We start from the raw sequence: 23,067 nt of genomic DNA, 5'->3' as shown, positions 1-23,067 counted from the left end.
AGATTAAAAATCCTACGACGCAAGATCAACACATTTTTGGCTGGCTTTCTAGGCAGTGAAAGCAATGTAATAAAAATTGTAGAAACACATACGTGGCATAAATTAACTCTTAAACATAATGAAGACACTTGAGTGCCAAGTGAATTAGAGCAAAATTGAGTATTTATTGAAATTGAATCATATGTTACATAAATTACATTAAGAATAATGTAAGTTTGAGGCACCAACTAACTCAACTTTCTGCCCCATTCATGACAATGTTTAGATTCCTCTTTGTGGTTTTTTTAAGTGTGGTCTGCTAACATTCAGCTGATTCTTTTGGGGTAACTAAAAGAAAACTGCTTCCTTTCAGTTGGCTCTTGTGACAGATGTGTAGCAAACTCTCAGTTAATGAATACCCTTGGAATGGCAAAAAGAGATTATTAGGGATTGCAGATGTATCATTCATTATTTTGCAATGGGTCCCAAAGTTTTGCAACTAAAAGAGCCCACTGAGAACAGATTAGCTCGATACATATCTACTCTACATATATACACTACTCTACATTCTGAAAAAAAAAAAAAGGAAATTCACATTTTCTCAGAAAAGGATGCTTCTGAATTATTTTCTAATGCTGATTTCAGAAACAATTTCCACCTTCCACTTGCTTCCATCATGTCAGTTTTCTTCAAAAATCATGAAAGATTATTTGATTTTTCACAAATTCTTATTAATTTTGGCAGAATTCGTGCACAGAAGTTATAACAAAATGCTCTTACCAGACTTATACAGGAACTCCCCGACTTACGTAATACTGACTTATGGAAATTTGACTTTATGTAAGTTTTTGCAGGCCGGTGCAAATCGTGGAAACGTATTTTGCATCCAGGAATAAATGGAGGTATCGTGAAAATATCGTAACGTGAACCCAATAACACATTGTTTTTTTTTTTTTTTTTTTTTTTTTGGTACTTCGTTCCAAGACCTCGGAAGTTGAAATTTTCGCTATATAACTAAGCCGTTTATCTCTCTAAAAGGTCATATTTATAATTAAAATTGCACTTCCCTTTCATCGTTATCATATGTTCCGTTATAAGAATTAGTTTTGAACACCTTTGTGATATTTTTCTAAAGCACGTTTCTGGAGGTCACGACCATAAAACAAAAGCAATTTGCACTTTCCGGTTTATTGTGCTTTTCTGTTAGTGCCTCTAGTTATAAATGGGTAGCAAACTTGATCTTATTGCATTTGCGATGATACCGATAACTGGAATTGTGTGGGTTTTTACGTTATTATGGTGAAATGTGTTCCCCTTCACTGAAGTCGTCAATCATATAAAAAACAAATTTTCATAAACTTCTGTTCATTCCTATTTACGTATTGCAATGACGAAGAAAAGCGACCAATGGAAAGTGCAAGGGCTGGCAGTACCAGGAAACACAAAACAAAACTGATTTAGAAATGAAGATGAAAATGAATAAGAAGTACGAAGCAGGACAAAGATTGTCATCTATTGCAAGGGAATTAGGTCTCGTTGCTTCAACAGTGAATACTATTTTAAAGGACAGTGCGTGTATAAAAGAACATGTCAAAGGATCAACGCACTTAAGATCAACAGTGATCACAAAACAGCATTAATAAGGCTGACCAGAAATGACTAAAAGTTGTTTAAATGGTGCATGGAAGAAAATATGCCCATGGCACATAAAAGGTTTTGAAAAAGACGAATCATATGAAGAGGTTACAGATAAGATTGTAAAGGTTGCAGAGCTACTTCAGTTGGAGGTTGTTGCCAAAGACGTGAAGTTAATAGAGGAAGAAGAGAAGGAATTATCTGAAGAAGAACTTATTGACTTGTAGGCAGCGATAGTGAAAGAAGAAAATGCTGATGAAGTGAAAGAAGAAAATGCTGATGAAGCTCAACCAAATGCCGAGACGCTTCATCACCAGAGAGATGGAATGGCATTGCGTGAAATTGCATTGGCAGTGGCCAATGTTTGAGAAGATGGATCTTGACAGCCAACGATTCTTAAAAGTTAACAGAGGGGTGAGTGATATACTTGCTTGCTACAAAGAAATCTACGATGAAAAGAAAAAAGCCACCGTCCAGTCATCCATTAATATGTTCTTTCGTTAAGGTTGAGCGGCCGACCCCTTCTAAATCTCCACAGCCCTCAACCTCCATAGCGTCTTACTTATCAGCTGAAGACATTGATTCTGGCAATGATGCTCAAGAGGTAAAACTTACTGATGGTTAGCCTGTATCCTGTCTTTTTTTTGTAATTTTGAAATTTTTTTTAAATTGCACGCTTTTGTAATTTTTCCTGTGCATGAGATAAAAAATTGAATAAATACAATAAATAATCCTATTTACATGTTCATCAAACATCTCTTTCTTGAATTTGCTGTGGCCTAAAACCTGTGGTGGTGGTGGCAAAGTTTCTAAAAGAGGGAGAAGAGAGGAAGAGAACAGCAGAGGCTGTGGTGTTCAGGGTCTGATGTATGAACGTTAAAGAGATACCTCAGAGCTCTTTGCAGCCCTCCTGTTCCATTCCTCTTCCCCCCCCCCCTAGGCTCTAGGAGGTCACAGTGAATTCAAGACACTGTTCAGACAAACAAAAATCAGGTCAACCAGGCATCTGTTGACATTCTTCATGAAGGTCACAGAAAAAAAAAACAAAAAACAACAACAGGCCCTCAAGACAAGCTACAGTCAATAAATTATTGCCAGCCTCTAATCAGAGTTGTCTTTTACAGTAATTGATACAGTTATAGCCCATCTTTATACAGTAAACTCCATTACAATACTCTTGCTTATGATGTTATTCCACTTTTAAAGCTCTTTTCTACTCCCATGGTGAAACCCAAACCAGTAAGCAGGTATTTTTGAAGGGTGTAATGTTCTTGTTTAAATGCTTTCCTTCTTGTATTGCTTTTTAAGTTCTCAAGAAGGAATAATCTTGGCTATAACCTTGATTGTTGGCTTTGAGAATGGTACAATAGAGGTTAAATTCTATTTTAGGAATTGTAATTTGTGCAGTTTTGTTTACTCCACAGAAATTGTTCCCAGTGCAGATGACATTTACTTTATATTTAACTTGAACCCATAGAAGTAGATTAAATAGGTCACTCTTTACAACATGCTTGATTTTTTTCCCTTTTTTTCATTTACTTTCCTTGCTGGTAACATAATTAGTGTTTTGTATGTGTTCAATATGACATCAATAAATTTAATTAATAATAGCATTATTATTATGTTAATACTGCAGTTATACATTACAGCCTGAGATATGTTAGTTTAATAAAATCTTTTTAAAATTTTTCATTCTTTTTTTAAGCAGAAATAGTTGAAGTTGCCAAAAAAAAGTAAGTAATACACCAAGAGTACAGCCTAAGGTTTTAAGCCTAATGTAAACCAACACTAAATATAAATATTGCAAAAAAAAAAGCAATGTTATGTTTAATTTTTCATGAAAATCAAAAATAATGAAAAATGAAAAAAAAAAAAAAAAAAGTCCCCAAAAAGAGTGGTGGGGGGGGGACTTATAATGCTTTCCTGCTTAGAGTACTCTTTGGGGCCAATCCCTTCAAAACTATAACAAGAGTTTATTACACCAGTTTTTCTTACCTGTGATGGACACTAGAGAAGACATGACTCCATTGATAAGGTTAAAGATGATGAATTTCTTCTTTTTAAGTACGTAGCTCAAAAAGAAAAAAGAAATTAAATTATGAAAATATTACATCAAGGGCAATTTATATTTTTAGTTTTTGTGCAAGTGACAAAAGTCTTTTAGTGTCATTAGTTCTGAGTCTGTAGGAGAAAGATATCAGAAGCATATTCCATTTCTGGACCAGTGATTTTATTTTGAATCTTAGATTAAGCAGCACTTATGTTTTTTCCCTCCCCTTGAAACTGATAAAATTCTCTCCATTAAGGCTGCCTAAATATAGGAATAGTCATGGAGAAGCATAGCGTTATGAAGTCTTTGATCATTTTTAAAAATTAATAATAATTGAAAAATGAAGCCCTGTAGAAGAATATGGTTTTTACATAACTATGTAATCTGTAATGTAGGTTTTTAAAGAAGGTAGTTACAAATATCAACACAAATGTTAATTGTATGTAGTACTGTCTGCATTGATGTTATAAAGCAAGAAAATGTTTCTTCTACGTTATTGGTGTTTGGAATTGTCACTTTACCATTGAAATGTTTCACAAAACAAAGCATTATTAGTTCATCTCTACAATGAAAATAGTCATAGTGCCATTATTGTCTGATATGCTCTGTGTCTTTACATTCCTTTATCTCACATTCATTGTGAAATTTATATAATCTCTTCTGACATGCTTCAGGCTAGTGTCAGCAACAAGAGTGTGTGCCGGGGGGAGGGGGCTGCTGGGCTTTGGGACAACTCACAAGAAAAAAACTGAGCAATTTATTCTGGTCAGTGCAGTGTCTGTGACCTTCATACTCCCACCTCCATCCCAAAAAATATTCTGCTATTGGTCATGAACATCACACGATCTCCTTGCACTACTGGATTGGATAAATAAAACTGTCAAAGGGCCAGTTGCCCACTTTCTTCAAAAAGTAGTTTTGGTAACTACTTTTTTTTTTTCTTATTCAGTGTCCCATTGCAAATCATTCTGCAAATCATTGCCTATCATTCTGCATTAGTTTGGTAATATGATATAATGAAGCTTTGCTTCCTTATATCATGTTGCCAAATCAAAGCTTATGCAGTACCAAATAAAAATGCCCATTCCTTCTAATGATTTGTCCATACCTCTAAAAATTTATTCAAGTTATCCACTTCCACAGCTAGGTGAAAGCTTATTCCATCAATCACTCTTTAGTTAAATGCAAATTTCCCACATCTAGTCACAAATGCAGACAATGTGTGATTGTCTGCATTTGCCATTGTAGCTGTGTACCTGTTCAGATCTGAAATAAAACTCTTCAAATGCCACTGAGGCAATGGTCACACTCATGTTAACATTGCGGTGTCACACTGATTGAGTGATAGGTAACAGGTTGATTCTGACCAGTGAATGCTTAGCAGGAAATGGATTATTGTCAATTTTTTGCAGTTGCTTAGCAAACCTTTGTAGACTTTTTTCATTTACACCCTCGATCAATCTCTTTCATCTTAATTTCCTTCACATACATTTTGTAAAAATTATAACTAACAAAAATTCAATATCAGTAAATTTCATCTGGCATCTTAACCCACTCCAAGCTAGACTGCTGTAGGCACCTTTCATGTTTGGCATCGCCATTTAAAAAAAAAATCAGGAATATAATATACACTAAATTTCTGTTTTAACATATTGTGCTGTAATTTAGTGTAGAAAATACAAATTTAGTAGAGACAGATTAATAGCAAACAGTATTTAAAAAACTGGTGAACACTAACCCTACTCACCTAAATATTAATGCCATTATTCCTCCACCTACCGAAGAATTGATTGTAGTTACTGCAGACCTTTAAGAAGAATATTAGAACTAGTTATTATGACTTAGTTGTGTAAGATAAGGGGGAAAAAAAGTGAAGTGTCAACTAATTCTATCTTTTAATTTCTATAAGGCTCATGAACTTTCAAGTTCAATTCATTATTCTTTTTTTTTTTTTTTTCCATATTAATACATATGGGATTTTACATATATATCCACATTGGGCTTTCCATGTACAGAGTTATTACAAAGTAGCTTAACAACTTTGCATGCTGTAGCAATATTATAGATAAAATATATGATTATATGTATATGACAGTATGGAAAGGTAATCACAATAGTGAAGTTTTTTTGAGACAACTTCAATATTGTGGCTATCTTTCCATACTGTCATACACATATAATCATATATTTTATCTACAATACTGCTAAAGCATATGAAGTTATTAAAGCTATTTTTGAAGTGAAACTTCTTTAGGTGTGCTCCAGGCAGTTTTCAGATGGGAGTAATCCTATCCCATGCTTGTGTTTTAATATAAAATTCGTATGTTGTCATTGAAATTTAATTTCTAGTGCAGTGTGAACTTTAAAGAAACCTCCGGCTTTTCCTCCTGCATACAATTACCCGATCTCCAGTTTGTAAAAATAAAAGGTTGGCAGCTATGCTATAATATAACCACCCTAAATTCAGAAAATTTGAAGATAAGGCAAGGCTCAGGTCTCATGGTTGTATTGTTGAATCCAGTGTTTGCACTGGGGGGGGGGAGAGCAAAGAAAGTAAACTTCGGGAGGTACAATGTCTAGTATATGTGTATATTTTTTATTATCATTTAATATTTACAACTTAGGTATCTGTTGCAAACAAATCTGTATATTTATGAATTTTATAATAAGAGAATATGAGAAAACAAAATAGGAAACAGGAAATATTTATTATTTAACATCTAAATACTAATAGTCAATTCACAAAAAATCACATTAATGCAATAATCACAGTTTAATAATATGAAAATCACCAATTAAAATTTAGAAAAAAATCATATAAATTATAATCAAACATGCAAGTATTATAATAAGCTTATTCTTTGCATATGTATCAATCACTTCATTTATTAATTTTTCTGATAACTCATTCGGGCCTTCTAAGCTTATCTTCTTGCAATATTACTCTGGGTTCCACTTCAGCAACCCAGAGTAGCTGAAGTGGAAAGAGACGAAGAAGTCATGCTATCCAGAATAGAAGACAAGTGGAAGAAGGCCCTAACAGAATTCGAAGGGATGGACCCCACAAGAACCGATGTGATACCTAAGCAGAGGCCAAATAAAATCCTGTGGGGAGTAACAGACCACCTCAATTGGCAAATAATGCCACATTACCTTGACAACAATAGTGCAATGTTGGAGTCTATTCACACAGCTGTATACTGTGCTTCCATAGCAGCCACTAGAATTAATGGTAAAGAAACGAGAGACAGCAGCAGAAGAACCGAAAACAGAAGGAACCGCCAGCTTGGGAAAGAAGACTTCAGCAGAAGATAGAAGAATTAAGAGTCAAGATAGATCAGCTGACCCAGTACCAACAGGTAATAGAAGTAAGAAATTGATTGGAAAGGTAAAGAGCATCCTCAAGAGAGACAGCGTCCACAGCAAACACGAGACCAGAAATCAGAGAATAGGAGAATACTTGGACACGCTGAAGCAGAACCTCCTCGCACTCAGCAAGAGACTACACCAATACAAAGAGAACTTCCAGAGGAAAATAAACAACCAAATCTTCGATGAGGACCAAAGAGCCTTCTACAGGAAAGTGGGTGAAGATGAGAAAGCAGGAAATGGACTACCCGAGAAGAAGATGATCAAAGAATTCTGGGGAAATATCTGGAGCAGTGAAGTAAGACATAACAGCAAAGCACCCTGGATAGAAGTAGAATGGAAGAAAACGAAAGACATACAAAAGATGAGAGAGTGGGAGATTTGAGAAGAAGTAAAACAGTCAATCAGGAACACCCACAACTGGCGAACCCCAGGAATTGATAACATCCACAACTACTGGTAAAAGAAGCTCACCTGCACACACACACACACACACACACACAGCAGAGCAGAGCAGTTCACTCGAATGATAAGGCACCCGGAGACAATCCCGAAGTTTCTCACTGAAGGAGTCACATATCTGAAGCCTAAAGACAAAGATACAAGAAACCTGGTGAAATACAGGCCAATCACCTGCCTCCCAACGATGTACAAGATTCTGACCAGCTGCATAACCAAGAAGATATCAGACCACTTAGAGAGTCAGAACATAATGGCTGAACAGCAGAAAGGATGCAAGTGGAGGAGCAATTAACCATAGATACCGCAATTATGGAGCAACCTATACACGGCCTACATCAATTACTGCAAGGCCTTCGACTCCGTACCTCATAGCTGGCTAATAGAGACGCTAAAGATCTACAAGGTCAATCCGATAGTGACAAACTTCCTAGGAGCAACAGTGGCGAAATGGAGTACTACCATTAAGGTTGAGAACATCACAACCAGGCCAATCCCATTTAGAAGAGGAATCTTTCAGGGAGATGCTCTGAACCCATTTTGGTTCTGTCTAGCACTCAACCAGCTATCCACCATGCTCAACAACAACAAGTATGTATATAAACTCGAAGAAAGAACCTGTACACCCTTACCCACCTGATGTACATGGATGACATCAAGCTCTATGCGGCAACTGAGAAGCAACTCCGGATCACTAAAGAATTCAGCAAGGACATCAGGATGGAATTTGGGCTAGACAAATGCAAGACCCACACACTGCACCAGGGAAAATTAGTTGGCCGAAACTACCAGCTGCTGACTGGTAAAGAGATCGAAGCTATGATAGAAGAAAAGACCTACAAATACCTAGGGATGATGCAGGCTGAGCAGTTAGAACACAAGGAAATCAAGAAGTGCCTGACCGAAAAATATCATCAGAGACTCAGAAGCCTGTTTAAATCAAAATAGAATGGAGGGAACACAGTTAAAGCCATAAACACCTATGATACACATTCAGGGTCATATATTGGACTAACACCAAACTAGAAGATATCATGTGAAAGACAAGGACAATGATGACCAAGAGTCGCCAACACCACCCGAAGTCAGTAGTGGAGAGAGACTAACAATACCTCGGAAAGAGGGAGGAAGGGACGTATTAGACCTGATAGAGCAACAGAAAACAGCGATAGTTAACCTAAAGGATTACTTTGAGAACAACATAGCACCACTCCACCAGGCCATGAGGAAGATAGAAAAGTGGTATACTCCACTCAACCTAAGCGAGGAACCCCTCCCACCCAGTCGGCACAAGTAATGAAGTTAGAAAGATGAGCAAAGAAGACACTCCATGGCAGACACTACAATCACCTCCATCAAGATCACATCAATAATATTGCTTCCAATGCATGGCTCACAAGCGGGACGTTCTTCCCCAAGACTGAAGGATTCATGCTGGCCATCCAGACCAGGTAATCAACACTAGAAACTATAGAAAATACATTGGAAGGAGAATTACCTGAAGATCGGCATTTAAGGAATTGGTAGCAGATTTTCGAGAAGTTGAAGCTGATGAACAGGGCAAGGTTTCTTAAAATGGAAAGTGGAATGCAATGTGCTATCATCGGCAAAACTATGGATAGGATTTCCAGTCTATGGAAGAAGGTCATTAATATACAAGAGAAAAAGAGTGGGGGAAAGAACTGAACCTTCGGGGACACCAGCATTAGTGGAGAAGTTAGAAGACAGAGAGCCATCTACCATCACCCTCAGTGAGCGATCAGAGAGAAAACTGGATAACCAATTACTAAAAACAGTTAGCAAACCATAAGATGGAAGCTTGTTTAGAAGACATTTATGCCAAACACGATCAAAAGCCTTTGAGATGTCAAGAGCAACTACTTGTGTTTCACTGAACCTTTCCACTGAATTAGTCCATAAATGGGTAACATAAGCCAGAACATCACCAGTGGATCGACACTGATGGAATCCATACTAGCAATCGTTGATCAGACGGAAAGTTTCTAGGTAGTTTAAGATTTGGCAGTTAATTGATTTCTCCATTACTTTAGAAAGAGTAGAAGTAATTGCAATGGGACGATAATTGGATGGGATGTATTTGTCACCCTTTTTAGGAACTGGCTGGATATGAGCAAATTTCCAAGCAGAAGGAAAAACACCTATGGAATAAGAAAGTGAAAAAAGGCGGCAAAGAATAGGAGTAAGTTCAGGAGCACAAGTTTTGAGAACAAGTGGAGAAATACCATCGGGACCTGGAGCTTTCTTAGCATCAAGATTCGTCAAAATACTTCTGACATCCTTTTGACGGAAGACCACAGGAGGCATTGAATGGAGTGAGTTGGGAATGGTGGGAGGTATTTTACCGAGATCATTAATACATGTGTTGGAAGAGAAATGGGATGCTGGCAGGTCAGCTTTATCCTTGGCGGAAGTGACAACAGAACCATCTGGTTTGGACAGAGGTGGGAGCAGAGATGGGCAAAAGTTGCAGCCAATAGCTTTGGCAAGAGACCAGAATGCTCGGCTACCATTAGGGCAAGAAGCAAGTTTTCTACTCTTAGCCTGTTCAAACTCTAGTTTTGACTGATTAATAACTGCTTTACAATTGTTGCGAACTTTGGTGTAGGCAGAAAATGAAACTGAAGAATTAGAAACAAGCCAATTATGATATGCAACATTCTTTTCTTGAACAGCCTTAGCACATTTATTGGAAAACCAAGGTTTAGATAAAGGACGAGATTTTAAAATGGAGTGTGGGATAAAGGATTCCATTCCTGCAAGAATAATTTCACTGACACGATCTGAGCAAATGTTGACATCAGAAGTTTTGAAACAGTAATCCGACCAAGGAAAAGAAGAAAAGAAGTCTCGCAGGTCATCCCATTTTGCATTTTTGTAATGCCAAACAACACGAGGTTTGGAATAGCCATGAGATAAAGGTTCCATTGGAGAAGAGACAATCACCAAGTTGTGATCTGAAGTGCCTAAAGGACCTGTCACTTTGACTGTGTACTTAGAAGGGTTGTTTGTGAGAAAAAGATCAAGCGTATTGGCTGTATGATTAGGATTGTCCGGTATTCTTGTAGGTAAATGAACAATCTGTGCAAGGTCATTAGTAATTGCAAAAGCCTCAGCATCTCGAGCAGTTGAGTCAATGTGACTAGAAAATGGAAGCCAGCTGGAGTTGTGACATTAAAATCACCAAGGAAAATTACCTCACTGTTAGGAAAGTTGGACTGGAGAAAGTCAAGTTGCAAAGAGAAGAAGTCAAAGAGCTCCAAGTGATTAGTGGATTTGGGAGAACGGTAGAGACAACAGATGAATTTTACACAATTACAAAATTATTTAATTTTAAAAATAAAATGTCCTCCATTAATCATGAGTCTAAACAACTCTTATCAGTCAAAATGATCTTTAATGTCGAAAAGCATCTTTCTACTCTTGGTTGTGTGGCAGCAACTGCAAAGTTTAGTTTGGCTAGCTGATAAAGCTCTGGGTGACTAAACTCTTGCTTTCCAATATCCTAAGACACTTGTTTTTGTTGTTACCCTTTCGATATCTTCAAAATTGTTCAGATGAGCCATTAAGTCAAATTTCTTTGTTTCCACTATCTGTCTCTGTTTCATTTCTTTTTCAAATAACAGCTTTTCGATGTCATCCATGGTTTTACCCGTTACAGTAATATGTAAAATTTCATCTGAACTTTTCGTTTCAGGATTTTTTTCTGTAGACTGTAGCTGGCACAAGCTATCATAAATGTCACATAAATGTTCTTTAGATTTCTATTTTTGGATATCATCTAATAATATTTGGTACCAGGTGTCCAGATTCATACAAGCTAAAAAAGTCTCGCTTGCCATCAAATTTACTTCTCAGAGCATGAGAAGTAAATTTGACCAAAAAAGATGACAATTCATTTTCAATTTTTCTAACTTCCATTTTACATTTCATCCAGATGTAGAAAAAAATCAGTCATCATGAGTTGCTCTGACTGCAGCACTTCACATGCTGCCCTAACAGGTTCCAAAACTTCTATAATATTTTCAATATTTTGCCACACACTGGCTGACAAAGGCAATTCCTTTATGGACACAGATAAATCAATGCAAAATTGTTTTAGCTCCACAAGACGTTGTAACATATTAAAAGTGGAATTCCATCTGGTTTTGCAGTCTAGTATTGGTTTCCTACACTTTTCTCTTTTAATGTGTATAAGGATAGAAGAGGTTCGCAGCTTTTTAACCACTGCTCGTGCTTTAGCCAAGGGAAGTTTCAATTCATCATGTTTCTTTACATACATTTGTATCAGTCTAGAGTCTATAATCTCAGATTCTTCGATATCTTCAGTATCATTATCCTCCATATTGAGTTTTCCAGATTGTTTCTGAGCAAGTAATTTGAATGACCTTATCATATTAGCCTCATTGTTAAAGAATACACTTGTTCTAATTTAATTTCAAATTCTTTCAAGACACTTGAAACTATTTTGCATAAATTACCACTTATAACCTGATCATTCAATTCTTGCATCGCAAGTGTTTTAAGAACAACCTTGTCACAATCAAAAAATATGCTACATATGTAGGAACTTTTACAAAAATCTTTCTTATGCAAGAAACTTCACCAAATCTATTCTCAGTTTTTTCTGTAAGCCTATAGGCTAAGCAAGTAATGTAGATTAGTTTCAGATAAAAAGTTTATAATGCAGAGGCAGCTTTTATCATATATGGAGCAACTAACAAAAATTACATTTATTCCCAAAATTGACCTATCAAATCGATTTGCAGTATCTATTTTCAAAGAAATTAATCTGCCCTTCAAAACAGCTGTAAGTTCCTTACGCGAATAATTAGCTCGTCTACTTATCTCATCCTCAATATTTTGATGATTTATCTGAAGTTTACTACCAAGTCTCATAACAATTGGATCCAGTAATTTTCGGAATCCTGAGCCTTTAAGCAGAGAAAATGGTCTACTATTTACAGTCACTAATTCCACGCATGCATCTTTAACTATTTCTGCAGATATTTTAATCTGTACAGTTTTTCTAACATTAGATGTAACAAAATTTGTAATAGTAGGTAGCTGTGGAGACACTATTTTTGCTTTCTTTTTTAAAGCATTCTCATAATTGACAACATGCTTTCTTTTTAAATGTCTCAATACGTTTTCTGAATGTTTTCCCTTCAAGTCCATTTTACAAACAGTACATTTACTCTTGTCCGTATCACTATTATAATGAAAGCTTTCGTGGACAGGATGCCCTTTTCTGTTGCCATTCATTGTTATCTGAGGGAGGGAAAAACAGAAATAAATATTTATTTTAAACTGTTACAAAAATAATATTTAAGAGACATATGCTAACAAGTTGTTGTAACAACTCAATAAAGGTGAAGTATGCCAAATGTTCCAACCAAAAACTACCAAAGTATGTACATAAAATAAACAAAACATTATCATTAAATTACTTAGAATATTACACAGCACTTAACAGTAAATAAGAGTGCATAATCTTTGATTAGCAGTGGGGCTACATTATTGATCTTTTCTGAGCTTATCTGCCACAAAAAAGCGATAAATACATAGATTCCTTCACACCTTCTATTTTCTCTAAAATTAAAAATTGAATAATAATGAATAAAAAAATTGAATAATCATAATAAATAAAAAATTGAATAATAATGATTAAAAAAATTGAATAATCATAATAAATAAAAAAATTGAATAATAATAATAAATAAAAAAATTGAATATTAAAAAAATTCAATAATAATAAATAAAAAAATCGAATAATCAATTTAAAAAATTTGAATAATGCACAAATTTGTGCAAATGCAGCATATTAGTATGCAGCAATTCTAAAAAAAGCTAAAGATAGCATCATTTTAGTAATATCTCATATTGTGAATACCTTCACGATGAGTTGTGATATTGCACTACTTTTATAGTAGAGAATACTACTGTTACTTATTCTCAGTGGGCACCACCACCCAGACCGCACCGTTTCAAGGCTTGTTTGTATATGTGTGTGATAATAACTCTACTATCCACTTGTCCCTATTAGACTTAGAAAAGCAAAAAAGTAGAGGGAAAGTAATAGTAGGAATGGAAGAGGAAAAGAAACAGTGTAGAAGAATGAAAGGGACAGTAACTCCTTCAACTCACACCACTTAAAAAACTCAAACTCCTTAAATAGGTAATGCTTCCCCAGCAGAGAAAACTGTTGTTACCTATTCTTGGAAACTCCGGGTAGCATCAGGATCCCCTGATGACCGTTTCAGGGATATTTGGTCCTCCTTCGGTGGGTAGGTACCCTGGTGATGTGATGATGACAAAACAGCTATGGAGTATAACTCATAGCTATGAAGTATATGAGAGATGCCTGATGGTGTATAAAGTGAATTAGACTGAAGCACTTTTAGGGTTTAAGCCTCAGGCTGCGAAAGAATTTTACAATGTACAAGTTTGTGCAAAATCAGCATATCAGTACACAGCAAACTCTAAAAATATAGTTAAAAACGGCATTGTTTTAATTATATCTCATAATCTCATATTGTGAAAATGAGAAAAAATTGAATATTAAATAATAATAAAATATTAAAAATAATAATAAATAAAAATACTGCAGAGAAGTTTTCCATTTATGCACATAGTTATTAGCATATTAAACATGCTTAGATATACTGAAGATTCTTTGTAATTCACTGTATGAGTTTCTCATCATTACGATTCAAAATATCCGAAATAAAATAAAAATTCATCCGATACAAATGAGAATTTCCAGGAGTTATTATAATTTAATTAATAAGTAAAGGTTACAATAAAATAATACATATACAGCTACCAAAGATGCTTATTTTGGGAATACTTCCTCCAAGATGTCCACGTGTAACCTAATATCGCAGCCGAAGTGCACTATGCCAGAGCAGAAACAGGAATGATGAACCCTCAGAACAAAACTTCAGAAACTAAACATGCTAATCTTTTCAAAGAAAAATGCTAATGAGTGATTCTCAGTACTACACCCTTTCATTTCCTTATCACTGATTTGATTGTGTTCTGCTGCATCGAGAGCGTCCCTTCCCACGTGCCCCACTGCAGAGCTTCTGTTCAAATAGCTTAGCAGGGGACCCTGTGGCCCACGGGTCCCTCCGTGACTCATTTCTTGGTTCAAAGTAAAAAAAAACTCTTTCCCTACCCCTGAGATGGGGTGCTAATCTGATGCAGTGCTTTTCACATCTTCTTAGTAACCATTCTAGAAGCCTAGCCATGAACAATGGAAAAATAAAGAGGAAGGAGTATGTTTCCTACTCACTGGATTTCCCCATGAAAATTTTCAAAATTTTCGTTGACCTGTAGGCCCTAGTCGATCTTCAAACCAAAAACCGAGCCAATTTTCCAAAAAATGTTGGTTTGGTTCACGGTTCAGAAAAAAAAAAAATCTGCTCAGTGTTTTCTGTTCGGTTCACGGTTCAGAAAAATGGGTGCGGTTCGGTTTGCAGCCCTGCTGAGTGCCCAGCCTATTTAATCTTCTAGACAATAAGCACAGTAACAATTCAGAAAAGATAAAACAGCATTCAAACTGCTTCCCTTGATTACCCCCCCTCCCAATTATTTGATATGATTGAGCACTAGCTATTTCAGGTTCTCTGCATACAACAAGAAGCAGCTTTGTAAATCAAGCAGTCCAACATAGTCAACTAAAGAAAAATTTTTACAAATTTTTCTTGGTAAAGTTTGGAGTGAGAAATTATTTAAAATCATTAATATCATGCCAAACTGTGTTGAAGCCTAGTGGATGGTAATGCAACCAAGTATTAAAATAGTTCAGTGTGTATGCTGAACTGAACTGTTTTCAGAATAATAATAATAATATGGTAGAATAAAATGTTGCCATATAGATATTTTTTATGATATTCGATAACTGTTTGATCTTTATATTTTTATTTGTCTCAGGTTGTAAAAGCAGAGTGAGAGAGATAGAAATCTACATATAAAACTTACCCAGCAGCCATTTTCCACTTGTGTCCTGAAACACCAAATGTGCTTCCACAGTTAAATCCTAACCAGCCCCACCTAAAATAAGAAAATATTTGTTTAAGTGTATATGTAAAGAAAGATATGTCTATATATGTATATGCAGTACAGCAACTACCAATTTCTGCAACCTAGGTAAAGGTACTCCCAAGCACTTTCCAAGTTTGTGTTTTCTCTAAAATAGTGCACGTGGCCATTGTACATCTTTCTCTGCAGATATGCAAGATTTGTTTATATAACTGATAATCTGCTATTACTTTCACTAAATACATGTTTTTTGTTTTTGTTTTTTTACTGCCATACCAAATTATAGCATATGATCAACCTGCTTGAAACAGTTCTGGTTACAGCTGACGGTAAAATTTTGATGTTCTGGTCAATTCTGAGTAGTTTCTTATAAAACTCAACTTTTTTAAAAATAAATCTGCTAGCTACCAAACGTACAGCGGGACAAGATAGTACAGGAAACAATTTATTTAATTTATTTCTAAGGCTATAATAGTATTACTATATTAAATAACTGAAGTTTTAACTTCTTTATAGTGCATTAGCAACTTACATAGGTTATTATTATTACTATTATCCATAGGGTGCAAGTGCAAGGAAGCCTGAGGCTTATGCTGCACTAGACAAAAAAAAAAAAAAAAAAAATTCTGAATTACCTTGAGAGAGAGAGAGAGAGAAGTAGAAGTGAATCACCAAGAAGGAGAAGAATGATGATTCTTGGCACACCCAGGGTCCAGCTCAGGACCCTGGGTGTGCCAAGCCCATACTCACCAGATATGAGCCCTTGGGGTTTCTCCAAGATGGTATAATAGGTCCACCACTTGTGACTCTTTTGGATTCCAAAGGAATTCAAACTCGTCTGAGTTTGAATTCCACTGGTGAAATTCCTAAAGGCCTCTTCAGTCAGAGCTGAAGTTAGTCAATCTCAGGCAGATGAAGTAGGCCCCTCACAAGTTATGTTATTCTGGGCATAAAATGCATCTTTGCCCATGAACACACACACACTTGTACAGATATAATACACACAGTACAATATTAGAGGCATTATATGATGAGAGCCTTGTCGATCAAATCAGCCCTGGAAAGATTGTGCAAGGCTCAAGGGATAGAATTTTTTTCAGCCTGGTCTGTACTTGTTAACAGGAGAGACTGCTTCTACTGGGATGGGATACACTTAAATAGAAAGGGTGCAAGAATATTTGCTGATGCTATCGAGGCAGTGTTAGATGGGTCGGAAAACTGCTAGCTTGGGGGGATACAAGGACTAGTAGATTAACAGTAGCCACTGGCAGAGGTGAAAGTGATTCTTGCACTGCTTCTATTGGAATGAGCAGAAGCCTGGAAATCAAGATGCAGGATATTTCAGAGACTGCTGGGAGTCATTGCGGTACAAGTAAACACGTGGGTTGTGTTAGGGTAGCTAAGAATAAGAACAGGAGCATGTATACTTGCGTGTACACCAATGCTAGGAGTTTGGTAAATAAATTTGATGAATTTGAGGTATTGCTCAAAGCATCAAAGGTGGATATTGTTGGGATTTCAGAGACATGGTGTCACTGGAATTTGTGGAGTACAATGTGTACAGAAAGGATAGACAGGATAGGAAGGGAGGATGGGTTATGCTATTAGTTAAGAAACACATAAAATCCAAGGAAGTGAAGCCAGTCGACATCGCTGGACAGTGCAGTGTCGAGTCAGTTTGGTGTGACATAAGCATTGGGAGATCAAAATTGAGAGTAGGAGGGTGCTATAGGACTAATGACTCTGATTAGTATAATAAGAAACTGTACAGGGAAATAGAGTGGGCCAGTAAATCAGAGAGTCTTATAATGGGGAATTTTAATTTCCCAGATATTGACTGGAATTTGTGGTTTGGTCACTCACACACTAGCAAGGCTTTTGTGGATTTATTGGATGATTGTTTTCTATATCAGCATGTTCAGGAGGCAACTAGAGGGAGTAATACTCTTGATTTGATTATCAGTAGTGATTCATTAAGAATCTGCAGATAAAGGAACCACTAGGTGGCAGTGATCCCAGTGTGCTGAAGTGGGATTTACTCAAAGAGGTAACTACCATCAGGGGTAAAGGGAATGGTTTTTGCTTTTGTAAAGGCGACTACGATGGTCTGAGACAGTATTTAAATTCTATACAGTGGGACCAACTGATGATGTTACCAACAGCAAATTCAAAATGGGAAGCATACAAAGAACTTATCTTGGAAGCTACTAGGCTTTACATACCAACTAAGACATATTGTTCAAGGTTTAGGCCTAAATGGATGTCAGATGAACTAATGAGACATATAGCAGAGAAGAAAAATGCATGGGATACATATAAATTAACATGTGATACAGAAGCCTATGATAGATATAAGTTGATCTGTAACCAAGTTACAAGGAGGTTAGGCAGGCGAAGGCAGATTACGAGAAATCTTTGGCAAAGGATGCAAAGAAAAACAGCAAAGAGTTCTTTACTTATGTAAACTCTAGAAGGAAGGGGATGAATTAGATTGGTCCACTTGATATCGATGGTTCAACTGTTAATGATCCTGCTCAGGTAGCTAACAAACTAAATGAATATTTTGCATCAACATTCACACATGAGGAGTTATTCAGGGAGGGGAATGCCAGAGGTATATTCAACTCTGGCAGTAAGCTAGATAATCTTGTAATAACTGAGAGTAAAATGGAGGAGAAATTTTTGAAGATAAACACAAGAAAGGCACCTGTGGTGGATGGGATCTATCCAGTTATATTAAAGGAGGCAGCAAAGGAAGTAAGCAAACCCTTAGCCATAATTATGAGAGCTTCCTTGGACTCAGGGGAGGTACCCATAGACTGGAGATGTGAAAATGTGACCTCAATTCACAAAGGAGGATCAAAGGCTGACACAAGTAATTATAGACCTGTGAGTTTAACTTCTGTTCCAGGAAAATTAATGGAGGCACTGGTTAAAGAAGCCCTGCAGGATCTAGATGTAAAGACTTCAATTATAAGTAAAGACTATAAGTAAAGACTTCAGTTATAGCTCGGACACAGCATGGTTTTGTTAAGGGAAAGTCTTGCCTGACCAATTTGATTGGATACTATGATGCAGTCACAAAGAACTGGATGCAGGGAATAACTTTGATATTATATACTTGGATCTTAGAAAGGCTTTTGATACTGTTGCACATGGAAGACTGCTGCACAAATTAGAGCAGTGTGGCATTGGAGGCAAATTGCTGCTATGAATAAAGGGGGTGGTTGAGGGGGAGAAGACAGAGTGGTAATCAATGGACACTGCTCATCGTGGACTAATGTTATTAGTGGAGTCCCTCAGGGTTCAGTGTTGGGTCCATTACTGTTTTCTGTATTTATAAATAATATTGATGATGGTATGTCAAGCTTAATGTCCAAGTTTGCAGATGATACAAACATTGGCAGGGTTGTTAAGGACACTACTAATGCTATGCTCCTGCAACAGGATCTGGAAAGGTTGAGCAGATGGGCTAAGGGGTGGCAAATGAAGTTTAACATTGACAAATGTAGAGTACTACATATGGGAAACAGCAACCCCAGAGCAACGTATCAACTCTGTGGTACTACACTGACAGTGGAAGAGAATGAAAAGGACCTGGGGGTAATTGTGCAGGCAGATATGAAGTTCTCTGAGCAGTGCAGACGGGCTGAAAGAGTAGCTCATGGTCTTGTCAATGATATACAGGAATTTTGCTAGCAGGGATAAGGGTTTGATTGTCCCCTTGTATAAGGCAATAGTGAGGCCACACCTTGAGTACTGTATACAGGTCTGGAAGCCTAATTTTAGGAAGGATGTAGAGCTAGTGGAATGAGTACAGAGAAGGGCAATGAGATTGGTGAGTGGAACAAAGGGTTGGTGTTACCAAGAAAGGCTTAAGTTCTACAAACTGCAGCTTCTGGAGACTAGTCACCTGTGAGGTGACTAGTCTCGTTAAGGTGTATAAGTTTTTATAAGCTCGAATGGTTTGAGCAAGCTCAATGCCAATGGGATTCTTCCTCGTGCTCAGATTACTCATCTGAGTTGACATAAATTCAAATTGAGGAAAGACATTTGTAGAGTAGATGTGCAGAAATTCAACTTTTACCAGCATGTGGTTGATAGTTGGAAACTTCCATCTGTTGTAGTGGAGATAAATAACTTAAATAAGTTCAAGGCCAAAGTAGACAAACATTTGGAGTGAATGGATGGGTGAAATTGGAGGGTTTTTTTTTTTTTTTTTTTGGCTGATACTATATAAGCTTGTTTTCTTGCATCATATGCCTCTACTAATGCTAATGTACAACATTGCTTTCTTTACAATTTGGAGTTCGGTGTAATGAATTGTGAAAAAGTTAACTTTTTAAAATAAACAGCAGAAATAACTAAATTAAAGAGTAGTTTTTAGGGCACATTGTTTTGTAATACACCAATATGTGAGGTGAAAAAGATGACTTAAAAAAGGGGTTGACTTATAGCAAAAATATGATTTTATGCAGAAATTTGCACAGCAAAAAACAGAATTCTATTCAACTGTTGTGCCAAAATATACGGTATACTGTGTTTAAAATAATATTCACTCATTAAAATTTGAACAGGCTTTTGAATAAAATTTAACATTTTAAATTAAATTTATAACAATGGCAATTTTAAATTTCTACTGCAAGGAGAAAGATATGCAAAAGGCACTTACCAGAGTATAAACATTCCTAGTAAGGCATTTGTTGGAGAAGCCATTGGAAGTGGCTCGGTGCCATGGTCATAACGGCCAGTGCGTGGTTTTACCATAGCAGCTGCTACTAGTGCTGATGATCCACCCACTAAGTGTACTGCAGAACATCCAGCAATGTCCACAACTTTAAGGGAATTAAGGAAACCATGCTCTCCCCATATCCAGCCAGCAGGCAAGCAGTAGACAAATGTGTTGACAAAAGAATAGATGCAGTAAGGGACAAAGTTAAACCTTTCTGATATAGCTCCAGAAACTATGGTAATAGCAGTAGTAGCAAATGACAAGTGAAAAATATATGTGGCATATAAAAAACCCATTTTGTCATCATATGTATCAACAAAGTAATAACCAATACCGAAGAAGGGAGTAGTGCCTTTATCCGTTCCATAGCTCATGCCATATCCAAACATCCAGTAACCCAGCCCACCAAAAATCACATCAGCAATATTTTTGACCATGATGTTGACTTCATTCTTTCTACTAACGCATCCAGATTCCAAAAGAGCAAAACCTATAAATATAAATAAGAAACGCTATACGAAGAAACACTGTATAATAAAAAAAAAGTTTACTTATAAAATTTATTATAAATATAATAAATTTTATAAGTAAACTTTTTTTTTTATTATACAGTGTTTCTTCGTATATTGTTATGTAATTTGTAAGTTGTGCTTTATTATGCTTTAAGTTGTGCTTTGTAAGTTATATTGTGTATAACAATATTAAAATAGTTTTTGTCTCAAAAACAAAATATCTGACAGTTTTATGGAATAGTGCATGAACCTGAAATTTCTGGTTAAATTGAGGAAAAATTCTTATCAAAAGTTATGAATTGCTACAAGAGGCTGATGGCGTGTCTGCATTTTCAAAAGGATGAGTTTCACAGTGACACAATGATTTTTTAAGGAGGAGAAATCATCCATTCTGATCCCTATCTGGATAGCTACTTACATCAAAAACTGACAAAAATGTTGAAAAAAGTGTAGAAACTTGTTTATACCAGTCAGTGACTATCAGAATGACAGTATTCCAACAGTTAGGGATGGATAAAGAGAATGTTCACCAAATATTTGATTATAAGCTGGAAGAGAAAGTTTGCAAAAAAATTGTTTCAAAACCCTTATTCGTGGCCATCAACTGATGCAAGAATTGAAACTGTTGAAAAAAATTCACGCTGAACCAAATTTTCTGGATAACTTCAACAAAGAAAACAAACATGAACATTTCAGTACAATCTACAGACAAAAGGCAGAGCAAAAAGTAATAAAAACCATGCATTCAAGACAGGAAAGAAGCAAGATTGAGCAAATTAAAGTTTAAAACCATGTCCATTGTTCATTGATAAAAAAGGAATTTTCCACTCGGAATTTGTTTCCCCAAGGACAAACTGTCTGGCACTTTACCTTCATGTTTTCAAGGTTTGAAGAGAAAAAAAAGGGCATAAATTGTCAACAAAGAAATAGTCATTACAACCACCTACTTGTTATGTTGTGGCATCACAACATTACATATAGTAATGTCGTGATGCAACACAATAACAAGTAGGTGTCACTATTTAGATGTGCTTGAATATGTACCTTTTAATTTCAGAAGTGATTGAGTGACAAAATATTGGGAACCACTAGAATATTCTACTCTCCCGATTTTGCTCCAACCAACTTCTTTCATAAGTATCAAACCTGATGAAAGGAATGCATTTTGAAATTTTGGAGGAAGTTCAGCAATATACACTAAAATAAATATCAGTAAAAAAAGACTTACAAATAAGCTTCCAGTTGTGGCACAAAGCAATGGCTTCATTTAGAGCTGCTGGGGAAGGGGGAATCTACTTTGATGGGGCAAATAATTAGGAAGTTCAGTTTTAACTTACTTATAAAATCACTCCTGGGACTTTCCATTCAAACCTAGTAAACATGCCTTCACATAACTTAAATGTCATGAAAACATAACAACAGAATGGATTTTGTAACATTTTGTATAAACACTTTCTATTTATAAAAATAACACAAACACCATGCTAAACCAACCATGAAATGAAACGTAAAAATATTCTCTGGCCTATTTGGGCACACATGATACTTTTTTATTTTCAATCCAAGAACTGCAACTAGGGATGAACAAGTGGTGCAGTTTTCCTAGGAACAGCTTTGGGGTGGGAGATGCATAGTACGTAAAAGTTTGTGTGAATTGGGACTGTGATGCACTTCTAAATTCTTTCCACACATTACGCTGGGGCTCTGAGTGAAAAATAAAGAATATAAAAAGTTGCATAAAACTAATTAAAATACATTTCTCCTAGGCCTGAGTGCAGGATGATAAACCTAACTACAATTTCCCCAGTTGACATGCACCCAGGTCTGCCCTTATATAAATACTAAATATCTAAAATTATTCAAACATCCCGAGATTTCGAAAAATGAGCCATATAGCCATATCAGAATTTGGTATAAAAACAACTGCATTAGCATTATCATTAGTAAAGGCACATGATGCAAGAAAGCATCAGTAAAAAAAAAAAAAAAAAAAAATCTAATTTCACCCATCCACTTGCTCCAAATGTTTGTCCAGTTCTGTCTTGAATCTCTTTACGTTATCAACTTCTATAATGACAGATGGAAGTTGCTCTAAGCAATCAACCACACGCTGGCTAAAGGCAAACTTTTGCACATCTATCCTACAACTGTCTTTCCTCAATTTGAATTTATGCACTCTCAGGGGATTATTCTGAGCAAGAGGAAGAATCCCTTCAGCATTGAGCATGCCCAAACCATTTAAGACTTTATACAACTCAATCAGATCA

The 23,067-nt window shown here is 36.1% G+C and overlaps 1 protein-coding gene across 1 annotated transcript in view; it reads right to left on the bottom strand.

Annotated features, from left to right (window-relative positions):
• Window positions 1–23,067, bottom strand: part of LOC150081635 (putative ammonium transporter 3) — a 47,316-nt gene that overhangs the window by 11,818 nt on the left and 12,431 nt on the right. The window contains exons 2-5 of the mRNA XM_090379496.1: window positions 20,229–20,778; window positions 15,497–15,568; window positions 5,412–5,471; window positions 3,610–3,686 (exon numbers count right to left, since the gene is read on the bottom strand). Of these exons, the coding sequence (XP_090235622.1) occupies window positions 3,610–3,686; window positions 5,412–5,471; window positions 15,497–15,568; window positions 20,229–20,778 (759 nt within the window). The remainder of the gene's footprint in view (window positions 1–3,609; window positions 3,687–5,411; window positions 5,472–15,496; window positions 15,569–20,228; window positions 20,779–23,067) is intronic.

This window comes from Mastigoproctus giganteus, chromosome 8, assembly GCF_048544385.1.
Source record: "Mastigoproctus giganteus isolate SK-2022 chromosome 8, ASM4854438v1, whole genome shotgun sequence".
NCBI classification, from domain to species: Eukaryota; Metazoa; Arthropoda; class Arachnida; order Uropygi; family Thelyphonidae; genus Mastigoproctus; species Mastigoproctus giganteus.
Note: the sequence above shows the minus strand (reverse complement) of the source record. Positions and strands in the feature narration are given on the sequence as shown.